The 24926-nt window shown below is 47.2% G+C and overlaps 1 protein-coding gene across 6 annotated transcripts in view; it reads left to right on the top strand.

The window, feature by feature from the left end:
- dysf (dysferlin, limb girdle muscular dystrophy 2B (autosomal recessive)) overlaps positions 1 to 24926 on the top strand; it is a 407686-nt gene that overhangs the window by 215116 nt on the left and 167644 nt on the right. For all 6 annotated transcript variants that reach the window (XM_087991921.1, XM_087991945.1, XM_087991926.1 and 3 more), the window contains 4 exons: positions 4127 to 4258; positions 10022 to 10188; positions 11230 to 11344; positions 19686 to 19791. In XM_087991921.1, coding sequence (XP_087848047.1) covers positions 4127 to 4258; positions 10022 to 10188; positions 11230 to 11344; positions 19686 to 19791 — 520 coding nt within the window. The remainder of the gene's footprint in view (positions 1 to 4126; positions 4259 to 10021; positions 10189 to 11229; positions 11345 to 19685; positions 19792 to 24926) is intronic.

The raw sequence follows: 24926 nt of genomic DNA, 5'->3' as shown, positions 1-24926 counted from the left end.
CTGGAGTGAGACAGGGATTTGGGAATGTACAGTATTGACTGGAGTGAGACAGGGATTGGGGAGTGCACAGTATTGACTGGAGTGAGACAGGGATTGGGGAGTGTACAGTATTGAGTGGAATGAGGCAGGGATTGGGGAGTGTACAGTATTGACTGGAGTGAGACAGGGATTGGGGAGTGTACAGTATTGACTGGAATGAGACAGGGATTGGGGAGTGTACAGTATTGACTGGAGTGAGACAGGGATTGGGGAGTGTACAGTATTGACTGGAGTGAGACAGGGATTGGGGAGTGTACAGTATTGAGTGGAATGAGGCAGGGATTGGGGAGTGTACAGTATTGACTGGAATGAGACAGGGATTGGGGAGTGTACAGTATTGACTGGAATGAGACAGGGATTGGGGAGTGTACAGTATTTACTGGTATGAGACAGGGATTGGGGAGTGTACAGTATTGACTGGAGTGAGACAGGGATTGGGGAGTGTACAGTATTGACTGGAGTGAGACAGGGATTGGGGAGTGTACAGTATTGTCTGGTATGAGACAGGGATTGGGGAGTGTACAGTATTGACTGGAATGAGACAGGGATTGGGGAGTGTACAGTATTGACTGGAGTGAGACAGGAATTGGGAGTGTACAGTATTGACTGGAGTGAGACAGGGATTGGGGAGTGTACAGTATTGACTGGAGTGAGACAGGGATTGGGGAGTGTACAGTATTGACTGGAGTGAGACAGGGATTGGGGAGTGTACAGTATTGACTGGAGTGAGACAGGGATTGGGGAGTGTACAGTATTGACTGGAGTGAGACAGGGATTGGGGAGTGTACAGTATTGACTGGAGTGAGACAGGGATTGGGGAGTGTACAGTATTGACTGGAGTGAGACAGGGATTGGGGAGTGTACAGTATTGACTGGAGTGAGACAGGGATTGGGGAGTGTACAGTATTGACTGGAGTGAGACAGGGATTGGGGAGTGTACAGTATTGACTGGAATGAGACAGGGATTGGGGAGTGTACAGTATTGACTGGAGTGAGACAGGGATTGGGGAGTGTACAGTATTGACTGGAGTGAGACAGGGATTGGGGAGTGTACAGTATTGACTGGAGTGAGACAGGGATTGGGGAGTGTACAGTATTGACTGGAGTGAGATAGGGATTGGGGAGTGTACAGTATTGACTGGAGTGAGACAGGGATTGGGGAATGTACAGTATTGACTGGAGTGAAACAGGGATTGGGGAGTGTACAGTATTGAGTGGAATGAGGCAGGGATTGGGGAGTGTACAGTATTGAGTGGAGTGAGACAGGGATTGGGGAGTGTACAGTATTGACTGGAGTGAGACAGGGATTGGGGAGTGTACGGTATTGACTGGAGTGAGACAGGGATTGGGGAGTGTACAGTATTGAGTGGAGTGAGACAGGGATTGGGGAGTGTACAGTATTGACTGGAGTGAGACAGGGATTGGGGAGTGTACAGTATTGACTGGTATGAGACAGGGATTGGGGAGTGTACAGTATTGACTGGAGTGAGACAGGGATTGGGGAGTGTACAGTATTGACTGGAGTGAGACAGGGATTGGGGAGTGTACAGTATTGACTGGAGTGAGACAGGGATTGGGGAGTGTACAGTATTGACTGGAGTGAGACAGGGATTGGGGAGTGTACAGTATTGACTGGAGTGAGACAGGGATTGGGGAGTGTACAGTATTGACTGGAGTGAGACAGGGATTGGGGAGTGTACAGTATTGACTGGAGTGAGTCAGGGATTGGGGAGTGTACAGTATTGACTGGAGTGAGACAGGGATTGGGGAGTGTACAGTATTGACTGGAGTGAGACAGGGATTGGGGAGTGTACAGTATTGACTGGAGTGAGACAGGGATTGGGGAGTGTACAGTATTGACTGGAGTGAGACAGGGATTGGGGAGTGTACAGTATTGACTGGAGTGAGACAGGGATTGGGGAGTGTACAGTATTGACTGGAGTGAGTCAGGGATTGGGGAGTGTACAGTATTGAGTGGAATGATGCAGGGACTGGGGAGTGTACAGTATTGACTGGAGTGAGACAGGGATTGGGGAGTGTACAGTATTGACTGGAGTGAGACAGGGATTGGGGAGTGTACAGTATTGACTGGAGTGAGACAGGGATTGGGGAGTGTACAGTATTGAGTGGAATGATGCAGGGATTGGGGAGTGTACAGTATTGACTGGAGTGAGACAGGGATTGGGGAGTGTACAGTATTGACTGGAGTGAGACAGGGATTGGGGAGTGTACAGTATTGACTGGAGTGAGACAGGGATTGGGGAGTGTACAGTATTGACTGGAGTGAGACAGCGATTGGGGAGTGTACAGTATTGACTGGAGTGAGACAGGGATTGGGGAGTGTACAGTATTGACTGGAGTGAGACAGGGATTGGGGAGTGTACAGTATTGAGTGGAATGATGCAGGGATTGGGGAGTGTACAGTATTGACTGGAGTGAGACAGGGATTGGGGAGTGTACGGTATTGACTGGAGTGAGACAGGGATTGGGGAGTGTACAGTATTGAGTGGAATGATGCAGGGATTGGGGAGTGTACAGTATTGAGTGGAGTGAGACAGGGATTGGGGAGTGTACAGTATTGACTGGAGTGAGACAGGGATTGGGGAGTGTACAGTATTGACTGGAGTGAGACAGGGATTGGGGAGTGTACAGTATTGAGTGGAATGATGCAGGGATTGGGGAGTGTACAGTATTGACTGGAGTGAGACAGGGATTGGGGAGTGTACGGTATTGACTGGAGTGAGACAGGGATTGGGGAGTGTACAGTATTGACTGGAGTGAGACAGGGATTGGGGAGTGTACGGTATTGACTGGAGTGAGACAGGGATTGGGGAGTGTACAGTATTGACTGGAGTGAGACAGGGATTGGGGAGTGTACAGTATTGAGTGGAATGATGCAGGGATTGGGGAGTGTACAGTATTGACTGGAGTGAGACAGGGATTGGGGAGTGTACAGTATTGAGTGGAGTGAGACAGGGATTGGGGAGTATACAGTATTGAGTGGAATGATGCAGGGATTGGGGAGTGTACAGTATTGAGTGGAGTGAGAAAGGGATTGGGGAGTGTACAGTATTGACTGGAGTGAGACAGGGATTGGGGAGTGTACAGTGTTGACTGGAGTGAGACAGGGATTGGGGAGTGTACAGTATTGACTGGAGTGAGACAGGGATTGGGGAGTGTACAGTATTGACTGGAGTGAGACAGGGATTGGGGAGTGTACAGTATTGAGTGGAGTGAGACAGGGATTGGGGAGTATACAGTATTGAGTGGAGTGAGACAGGGATTGGGGAGTGTACAGTATTGACTGGAGTGAGACAGGGATTGGGGAGTGTACAGTATTGACTGGAGTGAGACAGGGATTGGGGAGTGTACAGTATTGACTGGAGTGAGACAGGGATTGGGGAGTGTACAGTATTGACTGGAGTGAGACAGGGATTGGGGAGTGTACAGTATTGAGTGGAGTGAGACAGGGATTGGGGAGTATACAGTATTGAGTGGAATGATGCAGGGATTGGGGAGTGTACAGTATTGAGTGGAGTGAGACAGGGATTGGGGAGTGTACAGTATTGACTGGAGTGAGACAGGGATTGGGGAGTGTACAGTATTGACTGGAGTGAGACAGGGATTGGGGAGTATACAGTATTGAGTGGAATGATGCAGGGATTGGGGAGTGTACAGTATTGAGTGGAGTGAGACAGGGATTGGGGAGTGTACAGTATTGAGTGGAGTGAGACAGGGATTGGGGAGTGTACAGTATTGACTGGAGTGAGACAGGGATTGGGGAGTGTACAGTATTGACTGGAGTGAGACAGGGATTGGGGAGTGTACAGTATTGAGTGGAATGATGCAGGGATTGGGGAGTGTACAGTATTGACTGGAGTGAGACAGGGATTGGGGAGTGTACAGTATTGACTGGAGTGAGACAGGGATTGGGGAGTGTACAGTATTGAGTGGAATGATGCAGGGATTGGGGAGTGTACAGTATTGACTGGAGTGAGACGGCTTAAGTAGCGCCTTCGCCAGCGGTTTCCTATTGATCTGTCTTTTGGTGTGTTTTGAGCTTCACCACCCTGACCTTTCTCCACAGCACCCGCGTAACAGCTCTAAGTTCGATAAGCTCCCCGGCCAGGTCCGAGTGCGGATCTGGTTCGGATTGGCAGCGGATAACAAGGAATTTAACCAGTTCACTGAAGGCAAGCTGTCCGTGTTTGCAGAAACGGTAAGTCCCACTGGTTTCTGTGAGTGATCTATGTTAGTAACTGGTGTCTTCCTCAGTTTCCCCGGTTTGTGATACGTAACAGGGAATGTCATGTTCTAACATTACCTGGGCTAATACATATTGTATTCTAACGTGGCCCACGGTACTCATTAGGATGGAGAATCATCCAGACTAGTAAGTGTGATGTTTTTGAAAGCCTTGATTGTGAATGCTTTTTTCTAATGTGGTATGAGGTAAGAATTGATTGACTTGATCTATATGGACTTCAGTAAGCTGTTCGACAAGGATCCCCCTGGTAGACTGATGAGCAACTTTAGATCTCATGGAATACAGGGAGAACTAGCCTTTTGGATGCAGAACGGGCTCAAAGGTAGGAGACAGAGAGTGGTGGTGGAGGGTTGTTTTTCAGACTGGAGACCTGTGACCAATGGAGTGCCACAAGGATCAGTGCTGGGTCCACTACGTTTCATCATTTATATAAATGATTTGGATGTGAACATAAGAGGTATAGTTAGTAAGTTTGCAGATGACACCAAAATTGGAGGTGTAGTGGACAGCGAAGAGGGTTACCTCAGATTACAACAGGATCTTGATCAGATGGGCCAATGGGCTGAGAAGTGGCAGATGGAGTTTAATTTAGATAAATGTGAGGTGCTGCATTTTGGAAAGGTAAATCAGAGCAGGACTTATACACTTAATGGTAAGGTCCTGGGGAATGTTAGTGAACAAAGTGCAGGTTCATAGTTGCTTGAAATTGGAGTTGAAGGTAGACAGGATAGTGAAGAAGGCGTTTGGCTTGCTTTCCTTTATTGGTCAGAGTATTGGGTACAGGAGTTGGGAGGTCATGTTGTGGCTGTGCAGAACATTGGTTAGGCCACTGTTGGAATATTGCATAAAATTGTATTTTTTCTTTTATTGGAAGGATGTTGGGAAACTTGCAAAGGTTCAGAAAAGATTTATAAGGACGTTGCCAGGGTTGGAGGATTTGAGCTATAGGGACAGGCTGAACAGACTGGGGCTGTTTGCTGTTGAGTGTTAGAGACCGAGGAGTGACCTTATAGAGGTTTATAAAATTATGAGGGGCATGGATAGAATGATTAGACAAGGACTTTTCCCCAGGGTGAGGGAGTCCAATGCTAGAGGGCATAGGTTTAGGGTGAGAGGGGAAAGATTTAAAAGGGACCTAAGGGGCAACCTTTTCATGCAGAGGGTGGTGTGTGTATGGAATGAACTGCCAGAGGATGTGGTGGAGGCTGGTACAATTACAACATTTAAAAGGCACCTGGATGGGTATATGAATAGGAAGGGTTGAGAGGGATATGGGCCAGGTGCTGGTAAATGGGACGAGATTAATTTAGGATATCTGGTCAGCATGAACGAGTTGGACCGAAGGGTCTGTTTTCATTCTGTATACCTCTGTGACTCAATGACTCTCAGATAGAACAGAACAGTATAACACAGTTGTGTTGATGTTGTGCTGGCCTTTTATCCTACTCTAAGATCAAACTAACCGACATAAACTTCATTGTCCTATCTTCCATGTGCCTTTCCAAGAGTTGCTTAAATGTCCCTAATATCTCTGACTCTACTACCACCGCTGGCAGTGAATTCCCCACACCCACCACTCTCTGTTAAAGAACCTACCTCTAACATCTCCCCTATACCTTCCTCCAATCACCCTTAAAAGTATGACCCCTCGTGATAGCCATTTCTGTCCTGGGAAAACGTCTCTAGCTATCCACTCTATCTATACTTCTCAACATCTTGTACACCTCTATCAAGTTGCCTCTCACCCTTCTTTGCTCCAATGAGAAAAGCCCAAGCTCCCTCAACCTTTCTTCATAAGACATGCTCTCCAGTCCAGGCAGCATCCTGGTAAATCTCCTATACACGCTCTCTAAAACTTCCACATCCTTCCTCTCATGAGGTGACAATAACTGAATGCAATATTCCAAGTGTGGGTTAACCTCTATGGATCTGCTAATGAAAACCAACACACCATTCACCTTCTTAACAACCCTGTAAACTTGGGTGGCAACTTTGAGGGATCTATGGAAGTGGACTCCAAGATCCCTCTGTTCCTCCACACTGCCAAGAATCCTGCCTTTAACCCTGTATTCTACATTCAAATTCGACTATCCACCATGAACGACTTCACACTTTCCAAGTTGAACTCCATCTGCTAATTCCCATGCCAGCTCTGCATTCTGTCAATGTCCTGTTGCAACCTACAACAGCCTTCCACACTATCCACAACTCCACCAGCCTTCGCGTCATCGGCAAACCTACTAACCCACCCTTCCATTTCCTCGTCCAAATCACTTATAAAATTCACAAAGAGCAGAGGTCCCAGAACCGATCCCTGTGGAACACCACTGGTCACTGAGCTCCAGGTTGAATACTTTCCATCTACTACCACCCTCTGTCTTCTATGGGTCAGCCAGTTCTGTAGCCAGACAGTCAAATTTCCCTGTATCCCAGACCTCCTTACTTTCTGAATGAGCCTACATGGGGAACCTTATCAAACACCTTGCTAAAATCCATTTACACCACATCCACTGCTCTATCTTCATCAATGTGTTTTATCACATCCTCAAAGAATTCAATAAGGTTCGTGAGACATGACCTGCCCCTCATAAAGCTGCTCCTCGGATGCTGCCTGTATTGCTGTGCTCTTCCAGCACCACTAATCCAGAATCTGGTTTCCAGCATCTGCAGTCATTGTTTTTACCTCATAAAGCCATGCTGACTATCTCTAAACAAACTATGGCTTTCCAAATAATCATAAATTCTGTCTCTCAGAATCCTCTCCAATAATTTGCCCACCACTGACATAAGACTGACCAGTCTGTAATTCCCAGGATTATCCCTATTCCCTTTCATGAACAAAGGAATAACATTTGCCACCCTCCAATCATCTGGTACTATTCCAGTGGACAGTGAGGACGCAAAGATCATCGTCAAAGGTGCAGCAATCTCTTCCCTCGCTTCCTGTAGTAACCTCAGGTATATCCTTATGTTTTTCAAAATTTTCAGCACATCCTTCTCCTTAACATCAATCTGTTTGAGCATATCGGTCTGTTTCACTCTGTCCTCAGAAATATTAAGATCCCTCTCAGTAGTGAATATTGAAGTTGAGTATTCATTAAGGCCCTCCCTTACTTCCTCTGACTCCAGGCACAAATTGTCTCCACTATCCCTGATTGGACCTACCCTCAGTCTGGCCATCCTCTTGTTCCTCACATAGGTGTAGAATGCCTTAGGGTTTTCTTTAATCCTACTCACTAAAGATTTTTCATGCCCCCTTCTAGCTCTCCTAAGTCCATTCTTCAGTTCCTTTCTGGTTCCCTTGTAACCCACTAGAGCCCTGTCTGATCCTTGCCTCTTCAACCTTAAGTAAGCTTCCTCTTCCTCTTTACTAGATGTTCCACATCCCTTGTCACCCAAGGTTCCTTTGCCCTACCATCCCTTCCTTGCCTCAGTGGGACAAACCTATCCAGCACGATCAGCAAGTGCTTCCTAAACAACTTCTTATGCATTTCCTGGAGAACATCTGTTCCTAATTTAGGCGACCCCAGTTCCTGCCTGATGCCATTGTAATTCCCCCTCCCCCAATTAAATACTTTCCCATACTGTCTGCTCCTATCCCCCTCCATGACTATAGTAAAGGCCAGGGAGTTGTGATCACTATCACCGAAATGCTCTCCCACCAAAAGATCTGACACCTGGCATGGTTAGTTGCCAATCACCAAATCCAATATGGCCTCCACTCTAGTCAGCCTATTGACATATAGCATCAGGAACCCTTCCTGGACACACCTGACAAAAACTGCTCCATCCATACTATTTGAACTAAGGAGGTGACAATCAATATTAGGGAAGTTGAAGTCATCCATGACAACAACCCTATTACTTCTGCATCTTTCCAAACTCTGCCTCCCAATCTGCTCCTCTGTGTCTCTGGGGGGGTCTGTAGGAAACTCCCAATAGAGTGACTGCTCCTTTCCTGTTTCTGACTTCCACCCAGACTGATTGTGGACAAACCCTCCCTGATGACCTTCCTTTCTGCAGCTGTGATACTATCTCTGATTAGCAATGACACTCCTCCACCTCTTTTACCCCATCACCTATTCCTTTTGAAACCCTGGAACATCCAACAACCATTCCTGCCCCTGTGATATCCAAGTCTCCGTAACGGCCACAACATCATCATTCATGTACTAATCCATGCTCTGAATTTATCACCCTTATTCCTGACACTTCTTGCATTAAAATAGATACAGTTCAACCCATCCCACTGACTGCACCTTTGCCCTATCAAGTGTGTATCCGTCCTCATAGATTCTGTGCAAACTGTTTCTGGCCGTTCACTACCTACTCCATCATCTGATCCTTAGCTCAGGTTCCCACCTCCCTGTCAATCTCGTTTAAACCCTCCCTAGGAGCTCTAGCAAACCTGGCAAAGATGTTCTCGAATAACCTGGACGGTAAATGCACTTGGCATGCCATTTTTATTTCCTGGATAATTTGGATTTGCAAATAACGTGTTCTAGAGTAAATTGGGTATGAATATCTTGAATTTGAGAATATGATGAGACAGCAAGTGTGCTCTAGAACGTCCAGCATTGCATTCTGGAACAACGATACAAGAGGCTGAGTGCACCTGTAAGTGTGCAGTGACTCGGACTAGCTGTATTTGTATTCGCAAACAAGTAGAAACGTTCAACAGTGTGTTCTAGAATAACTTTGGGGTAGTCCATGCTTTGCTGTAGAATACTAGATTTTAATGGATGTGTTCTAGGATAACATGGGGTGCTGATAGTGTGCCCTAGGCTAGCCAGAGGACAGTTTGTTCTGGAGTGTACCACGATAGTACATCTTGCAATCTAGAACAAAGCCAGCAGTCACACGACACCAGGTTATAGTCCAGCAGGTTTATTTGAAAGCACCCTGACGAAGGGGCAGTGCTCTGAAAGCTTGTGATTTCAAATAAACCTGTTAGACGATCACCTGGTGTCATGTGACTTCTGACCTTGTCCTTCCCAGTCCAACACTGGGCCCCTCTACATCAGTATTCGATTAGATTAGATTACAGTGTGGAAACAGGCCCTTCGGCCCAACAAGTCCACAGCGACCTGCCGAAGCGCAACCCACCCATACACCTACATTTACCCCTTACCTAACACTACGGGAAATTCAGCATGGCCAATTCACCTGGCCTGCACATCTTTGGACTGTGGGAGGAAACCGGGGCACCCGGAGGAAACCCACGCAGACACGGCGAGAACGTGCAAACTCCACACAGTCAGTCCCCTGAGGCGGGAATTGAACCCGGGTCTCTGGTGCTGTGAGGCAGCAGTGCTAACCACTGAGCCACCGTGCCGCCCACAGTCTAGAATAACATGATGCAGTGCTGTCCCAGCCTGATTTGGGATAGTGAAACCTGAATTATTGTAAATAATTTGCTCCTCTTGCCTAGCTCCTGTTACATTTGTACCAGAGCAGGGGAGTATTTTTAAAAATCACTTGTGGGACAGGGGTGTCGCTGGCTAACCAACATTTATGGCCTGTCCATAATTGCGCCATAGAAGCAGGCTACTTTGTTATGGATGGTGTCAAGCTTCTTGAGTCTGATCAGGTTTCCATTTTTTGTGAAGTCTGTGCTTGGTAAGAGTTGATTCCCTCTGGGGTTTGGGTAACTTGGGGGCTGTGTAATCCCGGATGGGGGTGAATGAGGCTAACGGAGCTGTCTTTCTCGTGCAGTACGAAAACCAGACCAAGTTGGCCCTGGTCGGGAATTGGGGCACAACGGGCCTCACCTATCCCAAATACTCCGACGTCACCGGGAAGATCAAGCTCCCCAAGGATTCCTTCCGGCCGTCGGCAGGCTGGGCTTGGGCAGGAGACTGGTTCATCTCTCCTGAGAAAACGTGAGTGTGTGTTTCAGGTCCGGGTGCGAGTGAGGGGTGCTGGGATTGAGAATGTGCAGCTTCGGCAATTTGAGCATTTTTTTTTGCCACTTTCCAATTAAACGGAAGCTCTGATGGTGTACCATGGACGGGCAGAGCAGGCCCTGCTGAGTTACCTGAGGCCTAAACACAGAGAAAGGGCCCTTCGGCCCATCGAGGGCTCACTGTTCACGTGCAAAGTGCTCCCTTGAGTGTTAATGGGTGACATTCTAGTCAAAAGGTTATGGGATCAAGTCCCACAGCAGATCCTGCACACGAGCTGATGTGATCCTGAAGGAGAGTCACTCCAAAGGCACTGTCATTGCGAATGAGTTGCTAAACCATGGCTCCTGTCTACCCGTCTTGAGTGAGCATTGTCTTGGAAGATGGGGTAGGGTTATTCCTAGTATCCCAACCAGTATTGGCCCCACCATGGAAAAGCAGAAATGCCAGCTGTCGTGTTATGACCCTGTCCCGCTACTTGGGATCTTGCTGTGCATTTGTCGACTCCTGCACTTGCCACAGTGAAGGCACCTCAAGAGTTGTTTCATGGGTTATGAATCTCTTGAAGGCATTACAGAGAGGGGCACCCTTGCTGTCCTGTTCCGTGGGATCACTCTCACCTCCCACCCACTTCACCCCACCCCAAGAAGAGATCACTTGGTCAGAATTGATCAGTTGCATTGCTATCATCCCAAGAGTGATCCAGAGAGTCTCTGCTAACCTCTGGCCAAGGGACGGAGCCTGAGTCCATGCAGAAGTAGCTGTCACTAATTATACTATTGACTCATACAAGCACGAACTCCCACCTCACCCAGGGGTATTGCAATGTCTTTGTTGCTAGGGTCCCATGAGCTGAATTTCTAAAGAGTGTGGTTGTTGCAGTCTTCAGTTCGGTCTCTGTTATCAATGATAGCCCTATTGCCCCCATTAATACCCACTGGCCCTTGGCTGTGGTTACTGGGTCGATAAGGGTAAGGGGATAGAACACATTAACATATTTCGGGGCATTCTCACTTACAGGTTGCTGTACGATGTGGATGCTGGTCACATGACCTTCGTTGAGGAAGTGTTTGAAAATCAGGCCCGGTTGCCAGGGGGACAGTGGATCCAAATGACTGAGGCCTACACTGACATAGTAAGTACCCTCATGGAATGATGGCAAAAAGAGGCCATTCATCATGCTTGTACCCAAAGGGCAGCCTAATTAGAGCCTAATTAGACCCGCTCCCTTTTGTTCCTACTGCACAGAATCATTGCAAGGCAAGAGGAGGCTATTCAGCCCACCACCTACAGTGTGGGGGCAAGCCATTTGGCCCATCAAGTCCACACTGACCCTCCAGAGAGAGTCCCACACCCTAGCCCTTCAACCCCACATTTCCTATGACTAACCCAACTAACCTGCACATCCCCGGACAGTATGGGCAATTTTACATGGTCAATCCATCCTAACTCGCACATTCTTTGGACTGTGGGAGGAAGCCCATGCAGATACTGGGAGAACATGCAAGCTCCACATAGACAGTCACCCAGGCCAGGAATCGAAAGCTAGCCCCTGGCACTGTGAGGCAGCCATGCTAACCACACAGTCCTTCCAGGCCTGCACTTGCTTTCTGATGGACTGATCTCCACTAATCAGTTTGGACTTTGTGCCCCCTCTCATTTCACAAGTGCCAGCATTTTCTCCCGTCCAGATCCGTCAGCCTGGATCCCTCATGGCTAACATAGAACACAGAACATTACAGCGCAGTACAGGCCCTTCGGCCCTCGATGTTGTGCTGCCCTGTCATACTAATCTGAAGCCCATCCAACCTACACTCTTCCATGTATGTCCATATGCCTGTCCAATGACAACTTAAATGCACTTAAACTTGGTGAATCTACTACTGTTGCAGGCAAAGCATTCCATACCCTTACTACTCTCTGAGTAAAGAAACTACCTCTGACATCTGTCCTATACATACCACTCCTCAATTTAAAGCTATGCCCCTTGTGCTCGCCATCACCATTCTTGGAAAAAAGGGTCTCCCTGTCCACCCTTTATAACCCTCTGATGATCTTGTATGTTTCTATTAAGTCACCTCTCAACCTTCTTCTCTCTAACAAAAACAGCCTCAAGTCTCTCAGCCTTTCCTCGTAAGACCTTCCCTCCATACCAGGCAACACCCTAGTAAATCTCCTCTGCACCCTTTCCAAAGCTTCCACATCCTTCTTATAATGCGGTGACCAGAACTGTACACAATACTCCAAGTGTGGCCGTACCAGAGTTTTGTACTGTTCTGAAATACTTCAATCAGATCTTCCTCTTGGCGTTCTGTACTCCAAGGAAAACAGTTCCAACCACTCAGTTTCCACCTTCACAACCAAATCTTCTCAATCCTGGAACCATTCTCATAAATCGCTTCTGCACGCTCTCTGATGTCTTCATATCACTCCCATCATGTGGCACCCACATGCGTACACAGTACCCCAGCTGCGGCGGGGGGGGGGGGGGCAAACAAGTCTCTTGTACAAGTTCAACATGCCCTTCCTGCTCTCGTTCTCTATGCCTCCACTAATAAAGCTGACAACGCTATGTGGTTTATGAAATTCTCTCTCAACCTTTGCTGCCACCCTCAGTGATCTGTGCACTCTGGCTCCCTCTCTGCCTTTCTCCTATTCCCTTTGAAGATGAATTTCAGGTGACGTCCCAACAACATGTTGTGTCAAAGAAAGCTCATCTCCTCACCAGATCTTTTGCCTCTCCATGTCACCTGGTAGCAGAACCTCCTGCTTTCTCCCTGTTCCACTCCATGAAAATCCCAGGACAACACTATGAACATAAGAGCAGAAATAGTCCATTCAGCCCATCGAGTCTGCTGTGCCATTCAATGAGAACCATACCTTAGGTTTGTTTTGTCCCTTGAATGAGTACAATGCAGGTTTACAAAGATGATACCAGGAATTCAGGGGTTAAGTTATGCAGAGAGATTAGACAAATTAGGCCTTTATTCCCTCGAATTTAGAAGGTTAAGGAGAGATCTGATCGAGGTTTTCGAAATATTAACAGGGAAGGATAGGGTAGATAAAGATATACTATTTCAACTGGATGAAGATTTGCATGTGTGGCACAGTAGCTCAGCGGTTAGCACTGCTGCCTCACAACACCAGGGACCTGGGTTCGATTCCAGCCTCGGGTGACTGTCTGCATATTCTCCCCGTGTCTGTGTGGGTTTCTTCCCACAATCCAAAGACGTGCAGTTTAGGTGAATTGGTCATGCTAAATTGCCCATAGTGTCAGGTGTAAATATAGGGTAGGGGGATGGGCTACTCTTCGGAGGGTCGGTGTGGACGTGTTGGGCCAAAGGGCCTGTTTCCATGCTGTAGGGAACATAATCTCACTCCAGAACCAGGTGATGCAGTCTCAGGGCCAGGCCATTCAGGAGCGGTTTTAGGAATTACTTCTACGCACAAAGAGACATGGAGGTTTGGAACTCTCTTCCACAAACAATGGCCAAGGCTAATTCAATCATCACTCTTCATTCTGAGAGAGACAAATTATTATTAAGCAAGGGATATAGGCCCAAGGCAGGCATATGGAGTTAGGCCAGAGAACGGCCATGGAATGACGGAGCACTCTGGAGGGGCTGAAAGGCCTACTCCTGTTCAAGTGTCCCTGTGTTCTGAGCGCGTTGCTGGTCTGTTAATCCTGAACTCCACTTCACTTTACTCTGAACCCTTTCTGCTCTGAGGTGGACATCTCTAGATTGATTAGTTGCCCCAGGATGCTCCTCCTTCCCATGCATTCCAGTGGTATTCCATTGTCAGTGAGTCACTAAGATATTTAAATGGTCCAGGTCTTCCACAATATGAAGCAAGTCTCCGTGACGGTGACCATGACAACCACGTCGATTGCCATAAAAACCCATCAGGTTCACCAATGTCCTTTAGGGAAAAAAACTGCCATCCTCACCTGGTCTGGCCTATACATGACTCCAGACCCACAGCGACGTGGTTGACTCAGTTTGGAAGAAGGGTCACTGGACCCGAAACATTAACTCTGCTTCCTCTCTCCACAGATGCTGCCAGACCTGCTGAGTTTCTCCAGCAATTTCTGTTTGTGTTTCAGATTTCTGGCATTCCTAGATCCTTGGTTTTTCTTTTGGGTTGACTCTCAACGGCCTTTAGAAATGGCCCAAAAAGATCACTGAGTTCAAGGGCCATTAGGGCCAGGCGATAACTGTTGGCTTTGCCAGCAGTGTCTACATCCCATCGAAGAATAAAGAAAACAAAAGGCAGAGGGTGACCTATCGCCCATCGCCTCTGTGCTAGCTCCTTTGAAGAGCGATCGCATTAAGTCCCGCATCCAACTTCACCCCCATCACCCGCATCATTTTCCCTCCAAGTATTTACCCAGTTCATGGATTGTTTATCCAATGATCTGTGGAAGCCTTTACCACAGAGGGCTGGCTCATGAAGTATACTTGAGGCTGAGACCAACCGATTTTTAATCAGAAAGGGTATGGAGGGGAAAGGCAGTAAAGTGGGGTTTAGGGCTATCGGATCAGTTGCTATCTCACTGAATGTTGGAGCAGACTCGGTGGGCTGAATGGGCCTACGTCTGCTCCGATGGTGTTATTTCCTGAACCGAAAGGAAACATTCCATCACGCGGTGCATTCCAGATCTTCCCCGCTCAGTACCAGAAGATACTTGGCACCTAGGTTCATTTAGTTAATCTGCAGCCCCCTTTGTTGACATCACAGAGATTCAGATAGTTTTCCTCTATTGATTCTATCCAAAACCGTAACAATTTGAAACATCCCCACCACAACTTCCCATAGCTTTCTCTTGCTGTAATTCCTTAACCCTGGAACTATTCCAGTCACACTTCTGTGTAACCTTTCACTGTCCTTCCCAAAGGGTGGACACAGTATCCCAGCTGAGGTAGCATAAATGTTTTATATCAGAGTAATGTAATTTCCTTCCTTCTGTAATCACTATTCTACTCATAAAGCCGAAGGTCCCGTACAGTTTATTGATTTTATGTGTTCATCTTTGAAGGTTTGCACGTGGACATTAAAGATTTGCATTGCAAAAGCTTTGGAAAGGAGGCAGTTTGGCCCCTCAAGTACCTGCTAGCCAAGAATGAGCTATTCGTCCCCATTTTCCCAGTCTTGGTCCAAGCCCTGTGAGTGGTGGAACTCCAAGTGCAAAGGCTTTCTGCCTCTACCTCCCTTTTTGGAAACAAGCTCCAGACCCCAGGCACCACGCCCCCATCCCACCAAGTGAACCTCTTATTGAGTCCCCTCTATTTGTTCTTTTCCCTATTGCCCAGAGGTTGCTCAAAGTGGGAATGCAGCGTTCCAGAAAAGAGGAGACTCTCCCACGTCACTGGGCACTCTCTCTGATTAGAAGTAAAAACATCCCCTCTCACTTGGGTGACACGGGGGAAACCAAACCCTCCCAATCCCAGAGTTGATCCAAAAGTTTAATATTTTCTCAAAGGACCTGAAATTCCTGCAATTTATCTTTTTTATGAACCCAGGTTCTGTACTTAACTGCTCTCGTTAAAGGAGGCAATAGTCTAATGGTGTTATCGCTAGACTGTTAACCCTGAGACCGCAGTCATACTCTGGGGACCTGGGTTTGAATCCTGTTACCATGGAAGTTGGATCCCATTTTTTAAAATCTGGCATTAACCATCGAGTGATGATCGTGAAACTGGTGTCAATTGTTGGGGAATATTGAGGGAAGGAAACTGCCATCTTTACCTAGTCTGGCCAATGTGTGACTCCAGATCTAGAGCAGTGCTGTTGACTCTTCACTGCCCTCTGGAGCAGTTAGATATGGGAAATAAATGTTGGCCAAGCTAGAGTCGTCTTCATCCTATAAACAAATTTTTAAAAAGGCTCAGCAGGTATCAGAACTCCTTGGTGAGACTCACAATGCATTCCTCTCCCATCCCAATTGGCGATTGTCCCATCATCCTCTGCAAATGGAGCCAATCGTATTGTCTGAACAGATGCCATTTACTCCCTTACCCATTTGGAATAACAGAGTGCTGCTGGACCATCATTTTCAACCATGCCTTGAGCTGGAAACTGCTGAACCCATCGGAATTCATTGAGACAAAGATATCTGATTTGCAATGCAGAGAGACGCCAACAGCATTGGTTCAATTCCCACAGCAGCTGAAGTTACCATGAAGGACTCTCCTTCTCAACCTCTCCCCTCACCTGAGGTGTGTGGTGACCCTCAGGTTAAACCACCACCCGTCACCTCTCTCTAATGAGAGAACAGCCCTAACGCCCTGTAGGCCTGTGTCAATTTTTGGTTCGAATCATAGAGATGTACAGCATGGAAACAGACCCTTCGGTCCAACTCGTCCATGCCGACCAGATATCCCAACCCAATCTAGTCCCACCTGCCAGCACCTGGCCCATATCCCTCAAACCCTTCCAATTCATATACCCATCCAAATGCCTCTTAAATGTTGCAATTGTACCAGCCTCCACCACTTGCTCTGGCAGCTCATTCCATATACATACCACCCTCTGCATGAAGAAGTTGCCCCTTAGGTCTCTTTTATATCTTTCCCCTCTCACCCTAAACCTATACCCTCTAGTTCTGGACTCCCCGACCCCAGGGAAAAGACTTTGTCTATTTATCCTATCCATGCCCCTCATAATTTTGTAAACCTCTATAAGGTCACCCCTCAGCCTCCGACGCTCCAGGGAAAACAGCCCCAGCCTGTTCAGCCTCTCCCTGTAGCTCAGATCCTTCAACCCTGGCAACATCCTTGTAAATTTATTCTGAACTCTTTCAAGTTTCACAACATCTTTCCGATAGGAAGGAGACCAGAATTGCACGCAATATTCCAACAGTGGTTTAGATTAGATTAGATTACATTACAGTGTGGAAACAGGCCCTTCAGCCCAACAAGTCCACACCGACCCGCCGAAGTGCAACCCACCCATACCCCTACATTTACCCCTTACCTAACACTACGGACAATTTAGCATGGCCAATTCACCTGACCTGCACATCTTTGGACTGTGGGAGGAAACCGGAGCACCCGGAGGAAACCCACGCAGACACGGGGAAAATGTGCAAACTCCACACAGTCAGTCGCCTGAGGCGGGAATTGAACCCGGGTCTCTCGCGCTGTGAGCAGCAGTGCTAACCACTGTGCCACCATGCCGCCCCTAATCAATGTCCTGTACAGCCGCAACATGACCTCCCAACTCCTGTACTCAATACATTGACCAATAAAGGAAAGCATACCAAACACCTTCTTCACTATCCTATCTACCTACAACTCCACTTTCAAGGAGCTATGAACCTACACTCCAAGGTCTCTTTGTTCAGCAGCACTCCCTAGGACCTTACCATTAAGTGTATAAGTCCTGCTAAGATTTGCTTTCCCAAAATGCAGCACCTTGCATTTATCTGAATTAAACTCATCTGCCACTTCTCAGCCCATTGGCCCACCTGGTCCAGATCCTGTTGTAATCTGAGGTAACCTTCTTTGCTGTCCACTACACCTCCAATTTTGGTGTCATCTGCAAACTTAGTAACTGTACCTCTTATGCTCGCATCCAAATTATGTATGTAAATGACAAAAAGTAGTGGACCCAGCATCGATCCTTGTGGCACCTCACTGGTCACAGGCCTCCAGTCTGAAAAACAACCCTCCACCCTCTGTCTTCTACCTTTGAGCCAGTTCTGTATCCAAATGGTGAGTTCTCTCTGTATTCCGTGAGATCTAACCTTGCTATCCAGTCTCCCATGTGGAACTTTGTCGAACGCCTTACTGAAGTCCATATAGACCACATCTACCGCTCTGCCCTCATCAGTTTTCTTTGTTACTTCTTCAAAAAATTCGGTCAAGTTTGTGAGACATGATTTCCCATGCACAAAGCCATGTTGACTATCCTGAATCAGTCCTTGCCTTTCCAAATACATGTACATCCTGTCCCTGAAGATTCCCTCCAACAACTTGCCCTCCAGCGAGGTCAGGCTCACCGGTCTATAGTTCCCTGGCTTGTCCTTACCACTTTTCTTAAACAGTGGCACCACGTTAGCCAATCTCCAGTCTTTCGGAACCTCACCTGTGACTATTAATGATACAAATATCTCAGCAAGAGGCCCAGCAATCACTTCTCTAGCTTCCCACAGAGTTCTAGGGTAACCTGATCAGGTCCTGGGGATTTATCCACCTTTACCCATTTCAAGACATCCAGCACTCCCTCCTCGGTACTATGGAGATTTTTCAAGATGTCACCATCTATTTCCCTACAGTCTATATCTTCCATATCCTTTTCCACAGTAAATACTGATGCAAAATACTAGTTTAGTATCTCCCCCATTTTCTGTAGCTCCACACAAATGCCGCCTTGCTGATCTTTGAGGGGCCCTATTCTCTCCCTAGTTACCCATTTGTCCTTAATGTATCTGTAAAAACCCTTTGGATTCTCCTTAATTCTATTTGTCAAAGCCATCTCACGTCCCTTTTTGCCCTCCTGATTTCCCTCTTAAGTATATTCCTACTGCCTTAATACTCTTCTAAGGATTCACACAATTATCCTGTGTATACCTTACATATGCTTCCTTCTTTTTCTGAACCAACCTAACCTAATTTAGCCCCATTTGCCAACACTTGGCCCATATACCTCTGAACCCTTCCTATTCATATATCCATCCAGATGCCTTTTAAATTTTGTAATTCTACCAGCCTCCACCACTTCCTCTGGGAGCTCATTCCATGCACGTGCTACCCTCTGTGTGAAAATGTTGCCCCTCAGGTCCCTTTTTAATCTTTCCCCTCTCACCTCTTACTTTATACCTATACCCTCTAGTTCTAAACTCCCCCATCCCAAGGAAAAGACCTTGTCTATTTACCCTATCCAGGCTCCTCATGATTTGATAAACCTCTATAAGGTCATCCCTCAGCCTCCGACGCTCCAGGGAATACAGCCCCAGCCTGTTCAGCGTCTCCCTCTAGCTTAAACCCTCCAACCCTGGCAACATCCTTGTAGTCATGATTCGGACAATCACCTGATGAAGGAGCGTCGCTCCGAAAACTAGTGTGCTTCCAATTAAACCTGTTGGACTATAACCTGGTGTTGTGTGCTTTTTAACTTTGAACACCCTTGTAAATCTTTTCTGAACCCTTTCAAGTTTTACAACCTCTTTCCGATAGGAAGGAGACCAGAATTGCACACAATATTCCAAATGTGGCCGAACCAACATCCTGTACAGCCGCAACGTGACCTCCTAATTCCTGTATTCGATGCTCTGACCAATAAAGGAAAGCATACCAAACACCTTCTTCACTGTCCTATCTACCTGTGACTCCACTTTAAAGGAGCTATGAACCTGCACTCCAAGGTCTCTTTGTTCAACAACAATCCCGAGGACCTTACCATTAAGTTTATAAGTCCAGCTCTGATTAGTCTTTCCAAAAGCACCGCTGTAATTAAACTCCTTTTTATCGCAGAATGGAGAGAAAATGTTACCAAAGGATGATATCGAGTGTCCCATTGGCTGGAAATGGGAAGATGTGGAATGGTCCACTGACCTTAACCGAGCTGTGGATGAACAAGGTAGGTGTCGATACTCGGACAAAGCAAATTCATCTGGAATGTCTCCACAGGAATCATCCACTTTCCTTCGTCCCTCAGTGGCAAAGTCTTGGACCTTCATGCTGTTGAAATTGAAGCTGAATAAGGTCTTCTTCAACTCCAAATCATTCCATTCCAGAACCTCAAAGTCCTATGATTCTGGAAGATGCCCTGTAGATATTCACCAAATCTCAACTTCCAACACACTCCACTTCCATCTCAAAGGACAAGGGCAGCAGATACACCACCAGATTTGGAAATATATTGCCATTCCCTCACTGCCAATCCTTTTCTCATACTTCCTAGCTCCATGACACGGATGGCAATAGTTCAAGAAGGCAGGTCACCACCACCTTCTCCCGAGTGATTGGAGATGGGCAAAATATACTTCCTTGGAAACTGATACTTATATCCTTGTTTATAAAGTCATAGAGTCATAGAGATGTACAGCACGGAAACAGACCCTTTGGTCCAACCCGTCCATGCAGACCAGATATCCCAACCCAATCTAGTCCCACCTGCCAGCACCCGGCCCATATCCGTCCAAACCCTTCCTATTCATATACCCATCCAAATGCCTCTTAAATGTTGTAATTGTACCAGCCTCCACCACTTCCTCTGGCAGCTCATTCCATACACGTACCACTCTCTGCGTGAAAAAGTTGCCCCTTAGGTCCCTTTTGTATCTCTCCTCTCTCACCCTAAACCTATGCCATCTAGTTCTGGACTCCCCGACCCCAGGGAAAAGACGTTGTCTATTTATCCTATCCATACCCCTCATGATTTTGTAAACCTCTATAAGGTCACCCCTCAGCCTCTGACGCTCCAGGGCTATCAGCCCCAACCTGTTCAGCCTCTCCCTGTAGCTCAAACCCTCCAACCCTGACAACATCCTTGTAAATCTTTTCTGAATCCTTTCAAGTTTCACAACACCTTTCTGATAGGAAGGAGACCAGAATTGCACACAAGCTTTCTGGACTGGGCCAGACCAGTCAAAACATTCTTGAGCAGACAACCCAGACCATAGCTTTGCAATTTGTTTTGGTAAGTGTACAGAGGAAATTATCCAGAGTAAGTTAGCTAGGTTGACTACTAGGTTTTAAAAAAGACAGAAATTTATTCACAAAATTACACAGTGAAACACAAAGAACAGAATAAAGAACCCCTACAGAACTCAGTCCATCCAAACTAGACTTCATTATACTTTTCCGAATCCACACAACAGTCCCTGCAAGCAACCCCCCTTAAAATACAGTTAAAAAATAGAACAGATGCTTATAGGTTGAAGTTAGAAGAGCAGAGGGAGGAGAGAGTCTCCACACAGCCCACTGTTGAATTCCCAACTAGTTCTGGATCGAACTGCTCAGCCAGAGGGCTGACCACTCCCCTTTCATTATACAGGTCCCTTCTAAAACATGACCACTTGGGCCTGAAGTCTCACCTGTTTACATGTAAACAAAAAGGCCTCTCAATACCCTTTAATCTCAATACCAAACCAGTCTAATCGCCATCGGGAGTGGGGAGGTGGGGGAGTCTGACTGTAAGTGGCGGAAATGGCGGAGGATAATGGGCTGTATCCGGAGATTAGAACGTAGAACAGAGAAAAGTACAGCACAGAACAGGCCTTTTGGCCCACGATGTTGTGCTGAGGTTTAATCCTAATATGAAATATAATAACTTAACCTACACACCCCTCAACTCATGTGCATGTCCAGCAGTCGCTTAAATGTCCCCAATGACTCTGCTTCCACCACCACAGCTGGCAATACATTCCATGCATTCACAACTCTCTGCGTAAAGAACCTGCCTCTGACATTTCCTTTATACCTTCCTCCTAATATCTTCAAACTATGACTTCTCATACCAATCAATCCTGCCCTGGGGAAATGTCTCTGGCTATTGACTCTATCTATTCCTCTCATTATTTTGTACACCTCAATCAGGTCTCCTCTCTTCCTCCTTCTCTCCAGAGAGAAAACTCCGGGCTTATTCAACCTCTCTTCATAAGGCAAGTCCTCCAAACCAGGCAGCATCCTGGTAAACCTTCTTTGCACTCTCTCCAAAGCCTCTGTATCTTTCCTATAGTAGGGTGACCAGAACTGGACACAATATTCCAAGTGTGGACTCACCAGGGACTTGTAGAGCTGGCAAAACCTCGTGGCTCTTAAACCCGATCACCCTATTAATGAAAGCCAAAACACCATATGCTTTCTTAACAACCCTATCCACTTGGGTAGCAACTTTGAGGGATCTATGTACTTGCACACCCAAATCCCTCTGTTCCTCCACACTGCCAAGAATCCTGTCTTTAATCCTATATTCAGTATTCGAGTTTGACCTTCCAAAATGCATCACTTTGCATTTATCCAAATTGAACTCCATCTGCCATTTCTCAGCCCAGCTCTGCAACCTGTCTATGTCGCACTGCAGCCTGCAGTCACCCTCGATACTATCATCGGCACCTCCAACCTTTGTGTCAACTGCAAATTTACTAACCCACCCCGCAACCTCCTCATCCAAGTCACTTATAAAAACTACAAAGGGCAGAGGCCCAAGAACAGACCCCTCGGAACACCACTCACCACTGACCTCCAGGCATAATACTTTCCATCTACAACCACTCTCTGCCTTCTGTCAGCCAGCCAATTCTGAATCCAGATAGCCAAATCTCCCTGTATCCCATACTTCCTAGCTTTATGAATGAACCTACCATGGGGAACCTTGTCAAATGCCTTGCTGAGGTCTATATACACCACATCCACTGCTCAACCGTTGTTTACCTGTCTTGTCACCTCCTCAAAGAACTCAATAAGATTTGTGAGGCATGACCTGCCCCTCACATAGCCTTGCTGACTGCCTTTAATCACACTACGCTTTGCCAAATAGTCATAAATCGTATCCCTCAGAATTCTTTCCAAAACCTTGCTGACCACAGACATAAGACTGACTGGTCTGTAATTGCCAGGGATTTCTCTATTCCCCTTCTTGAAAAGAGGAACAACATTCACCTCCTTCCAAGCCTCCAGAGAGTGAGAAGGCAAAGATCCTCACCAGCAGCTTAGCAACCTCCTTTCTCGCTTCCCGGAGCAGCCTGGGATAAATCTGGTCTGGCCCTGGGGACTTATCAATCTTAATGTTTTCCAAAATTTCCAGCACATCAACTTCATCAATCTTGATCTGGTCAAGCCTGTATCCCAGCTCCTCTAAGTTCTCATTCACAACAAGGTCCCTTTCCTTAGTGATAACCAAAACAACAAACTCATTTAGGGCTTCCCCTATCCGCTCAGACTCCACGCACAAGTTCCCTCTGCTATCCCTGATCGGCCCTACCTTCTCCCTGATCATTCTCTTCTCCTTCACGTATGAGTAAAATGCCTTCTCCCTAATCCTTCTTGCCAAGCCTTCTCCGTGCCCCCTCCTGGCCCACCACAGTCCATTTCTGAGCTCCTTTCTAACAAGCCTGTAATCCTCTAACGCTGTGCTGGATCCTTGCTTCCTCCACCTTACGTAAGCTGCCTTCTTCCTTTTGACGAGGAGCTCCTCTGTTCTCATCATCCAAGGTTCCTTAAACCTACCCCTTCTTACCTCTCTCAGAGGGACAAATTCGTGCATCACTCACAACAACTGCTCCTTAAACAGTCTCCACATGTCTGCTACACCCTTTCTGTGGAACAATTGCTCCCAGTCTGTATTTCCCAACTCCTGTCTGATAGCGCCATAGTTTCCTTTTCCCCAATTAAATATCTTCCCTCGGTAACTGCTCCTTTCCCTCTCCAAGGCTATGGTAAATGTGAGGCAGTTGTGGTCACTGTCACCAAAGTGCTCTACCACCGTGAGATCTGACACCTGTCCTGGCTCATTGCCGAACACCAAATCCAAAATGGTCTCTCCCCTCGTCGGCCTGTCTACATACTGAGAAAGGAAACCCTCCTGAACACACCTGACAAAAACGGCACCATCCAAACCATCTGCACTAAGGAGGTTCCAGTCAATATTGGGAAAGTTGAAATCACCCATAACAACAACCCTGCTACTTCTGCATTTTTTCAGAATCTGCCCGCCTATGAGATCTTCAATCTCCCTACTGCTATTAGGGGGTCTGTAGAAAACCCCCAGTGCGGTGGCTGCTCCCTTGCTGTTCCTAACTTCCACCCATACTGACTCAGTAGACAAACCTTCCTCAACAACCTTCGTTTCAGTAGCTGTGATGCACTGTCTGATTAGCAATGCTACATCCCCTCCTCTTTTTCCACCCTCCCTGTTCTTTTTAAACGTTCTAATCCCTGGAACATCCAGCAACCATTTCTGCCCCTGTGAAGCCCACGTCTCCGTTATGGCCACAACATCATAGCCCAAAGTACTGACCCATGCTCTAAGTTCGTCACTCTTATTTCTGACACTCCATGCGTTAGTGGGGTGGAATGTGAACAGCAGGGGGACTCTGTCCTTGTTGCAGTTGGAGGGGTGGGGTTCAAGGGTGGAGGTGCAGGAAGGGGCGGAGACATGTTGGGGGCTCCATTGATCATGTGGGAGGGAAAATTGCAGTCCTTGAAATAGGAGGCAATCTTGGATGTTCGGAAGTGGAATTGTGCCTCCTGGGAGGCGGAGGAATTGGGAATAAGGAATGGCGTTTTTACAGGAGGCAGGGTGGGAGGAGGTTAGTCCAGGTAGCTGTGGGAGTCAGTGGGTTTGTAATAAATGTCCGTGTTGAGTCGGTCACCGTTGATGGAGATGGAGAGGTCCAGGAAGGGGAGGGAGGTGTCCGAGATGGTCCAGGTGAAGTTGAGGTCGGGGTGGAAGGGGTTTGTGAAGTTGATGAACTGTTCAACCTCCTCGTGGGAGCCAATACAGTCATCAATGTAGCGGAGGAAGAGGTGGGGCATGGTGCCGGTGTATGGATTGTTCCACGTACCCAACAAAGAAACGGGCATCGCTGGGGCCCGTGCGGGCCTCTCTGCTCCCTTCCCCCTCCCCAGTCCTGAAGAAGGGTTATGCGCGAAACGTCGACTCTCCTGCTCCCTGACCTGCTGTGCTTTTCCAGCACCACTCTTTATCAACTCTGACTCTCCAGCATCTGCAGTCTGAACTTTCTCCTATCACCTACATCAGCCCCACCC

The sequence above is a fragment of the Chiloscyllium plagiosum genome, unplaced genomic scaffold (assembly GCF_037043375.1).
Source record: "Chiloscyllium plagiosum isolate Xiang-an unplaced genomic scaffold, Cpla_swu_hap1 HiC_scaffold_1, whole genome shotgun sequence".
Taxonomy (NCBI): domain Eukaryota; kingdom Metazoa; phylum Chordata; class Chondrichthyes; order Orectolobiformes; family Hemiscylliidae; genus Chiloscyllium; species Chiloscyllium plagiosum.
The sequence above is the reverse complement of the archived record's forward strand: the minus strand, read 5'-3'. Positions and strand labels throughout refer to the sequence as shown.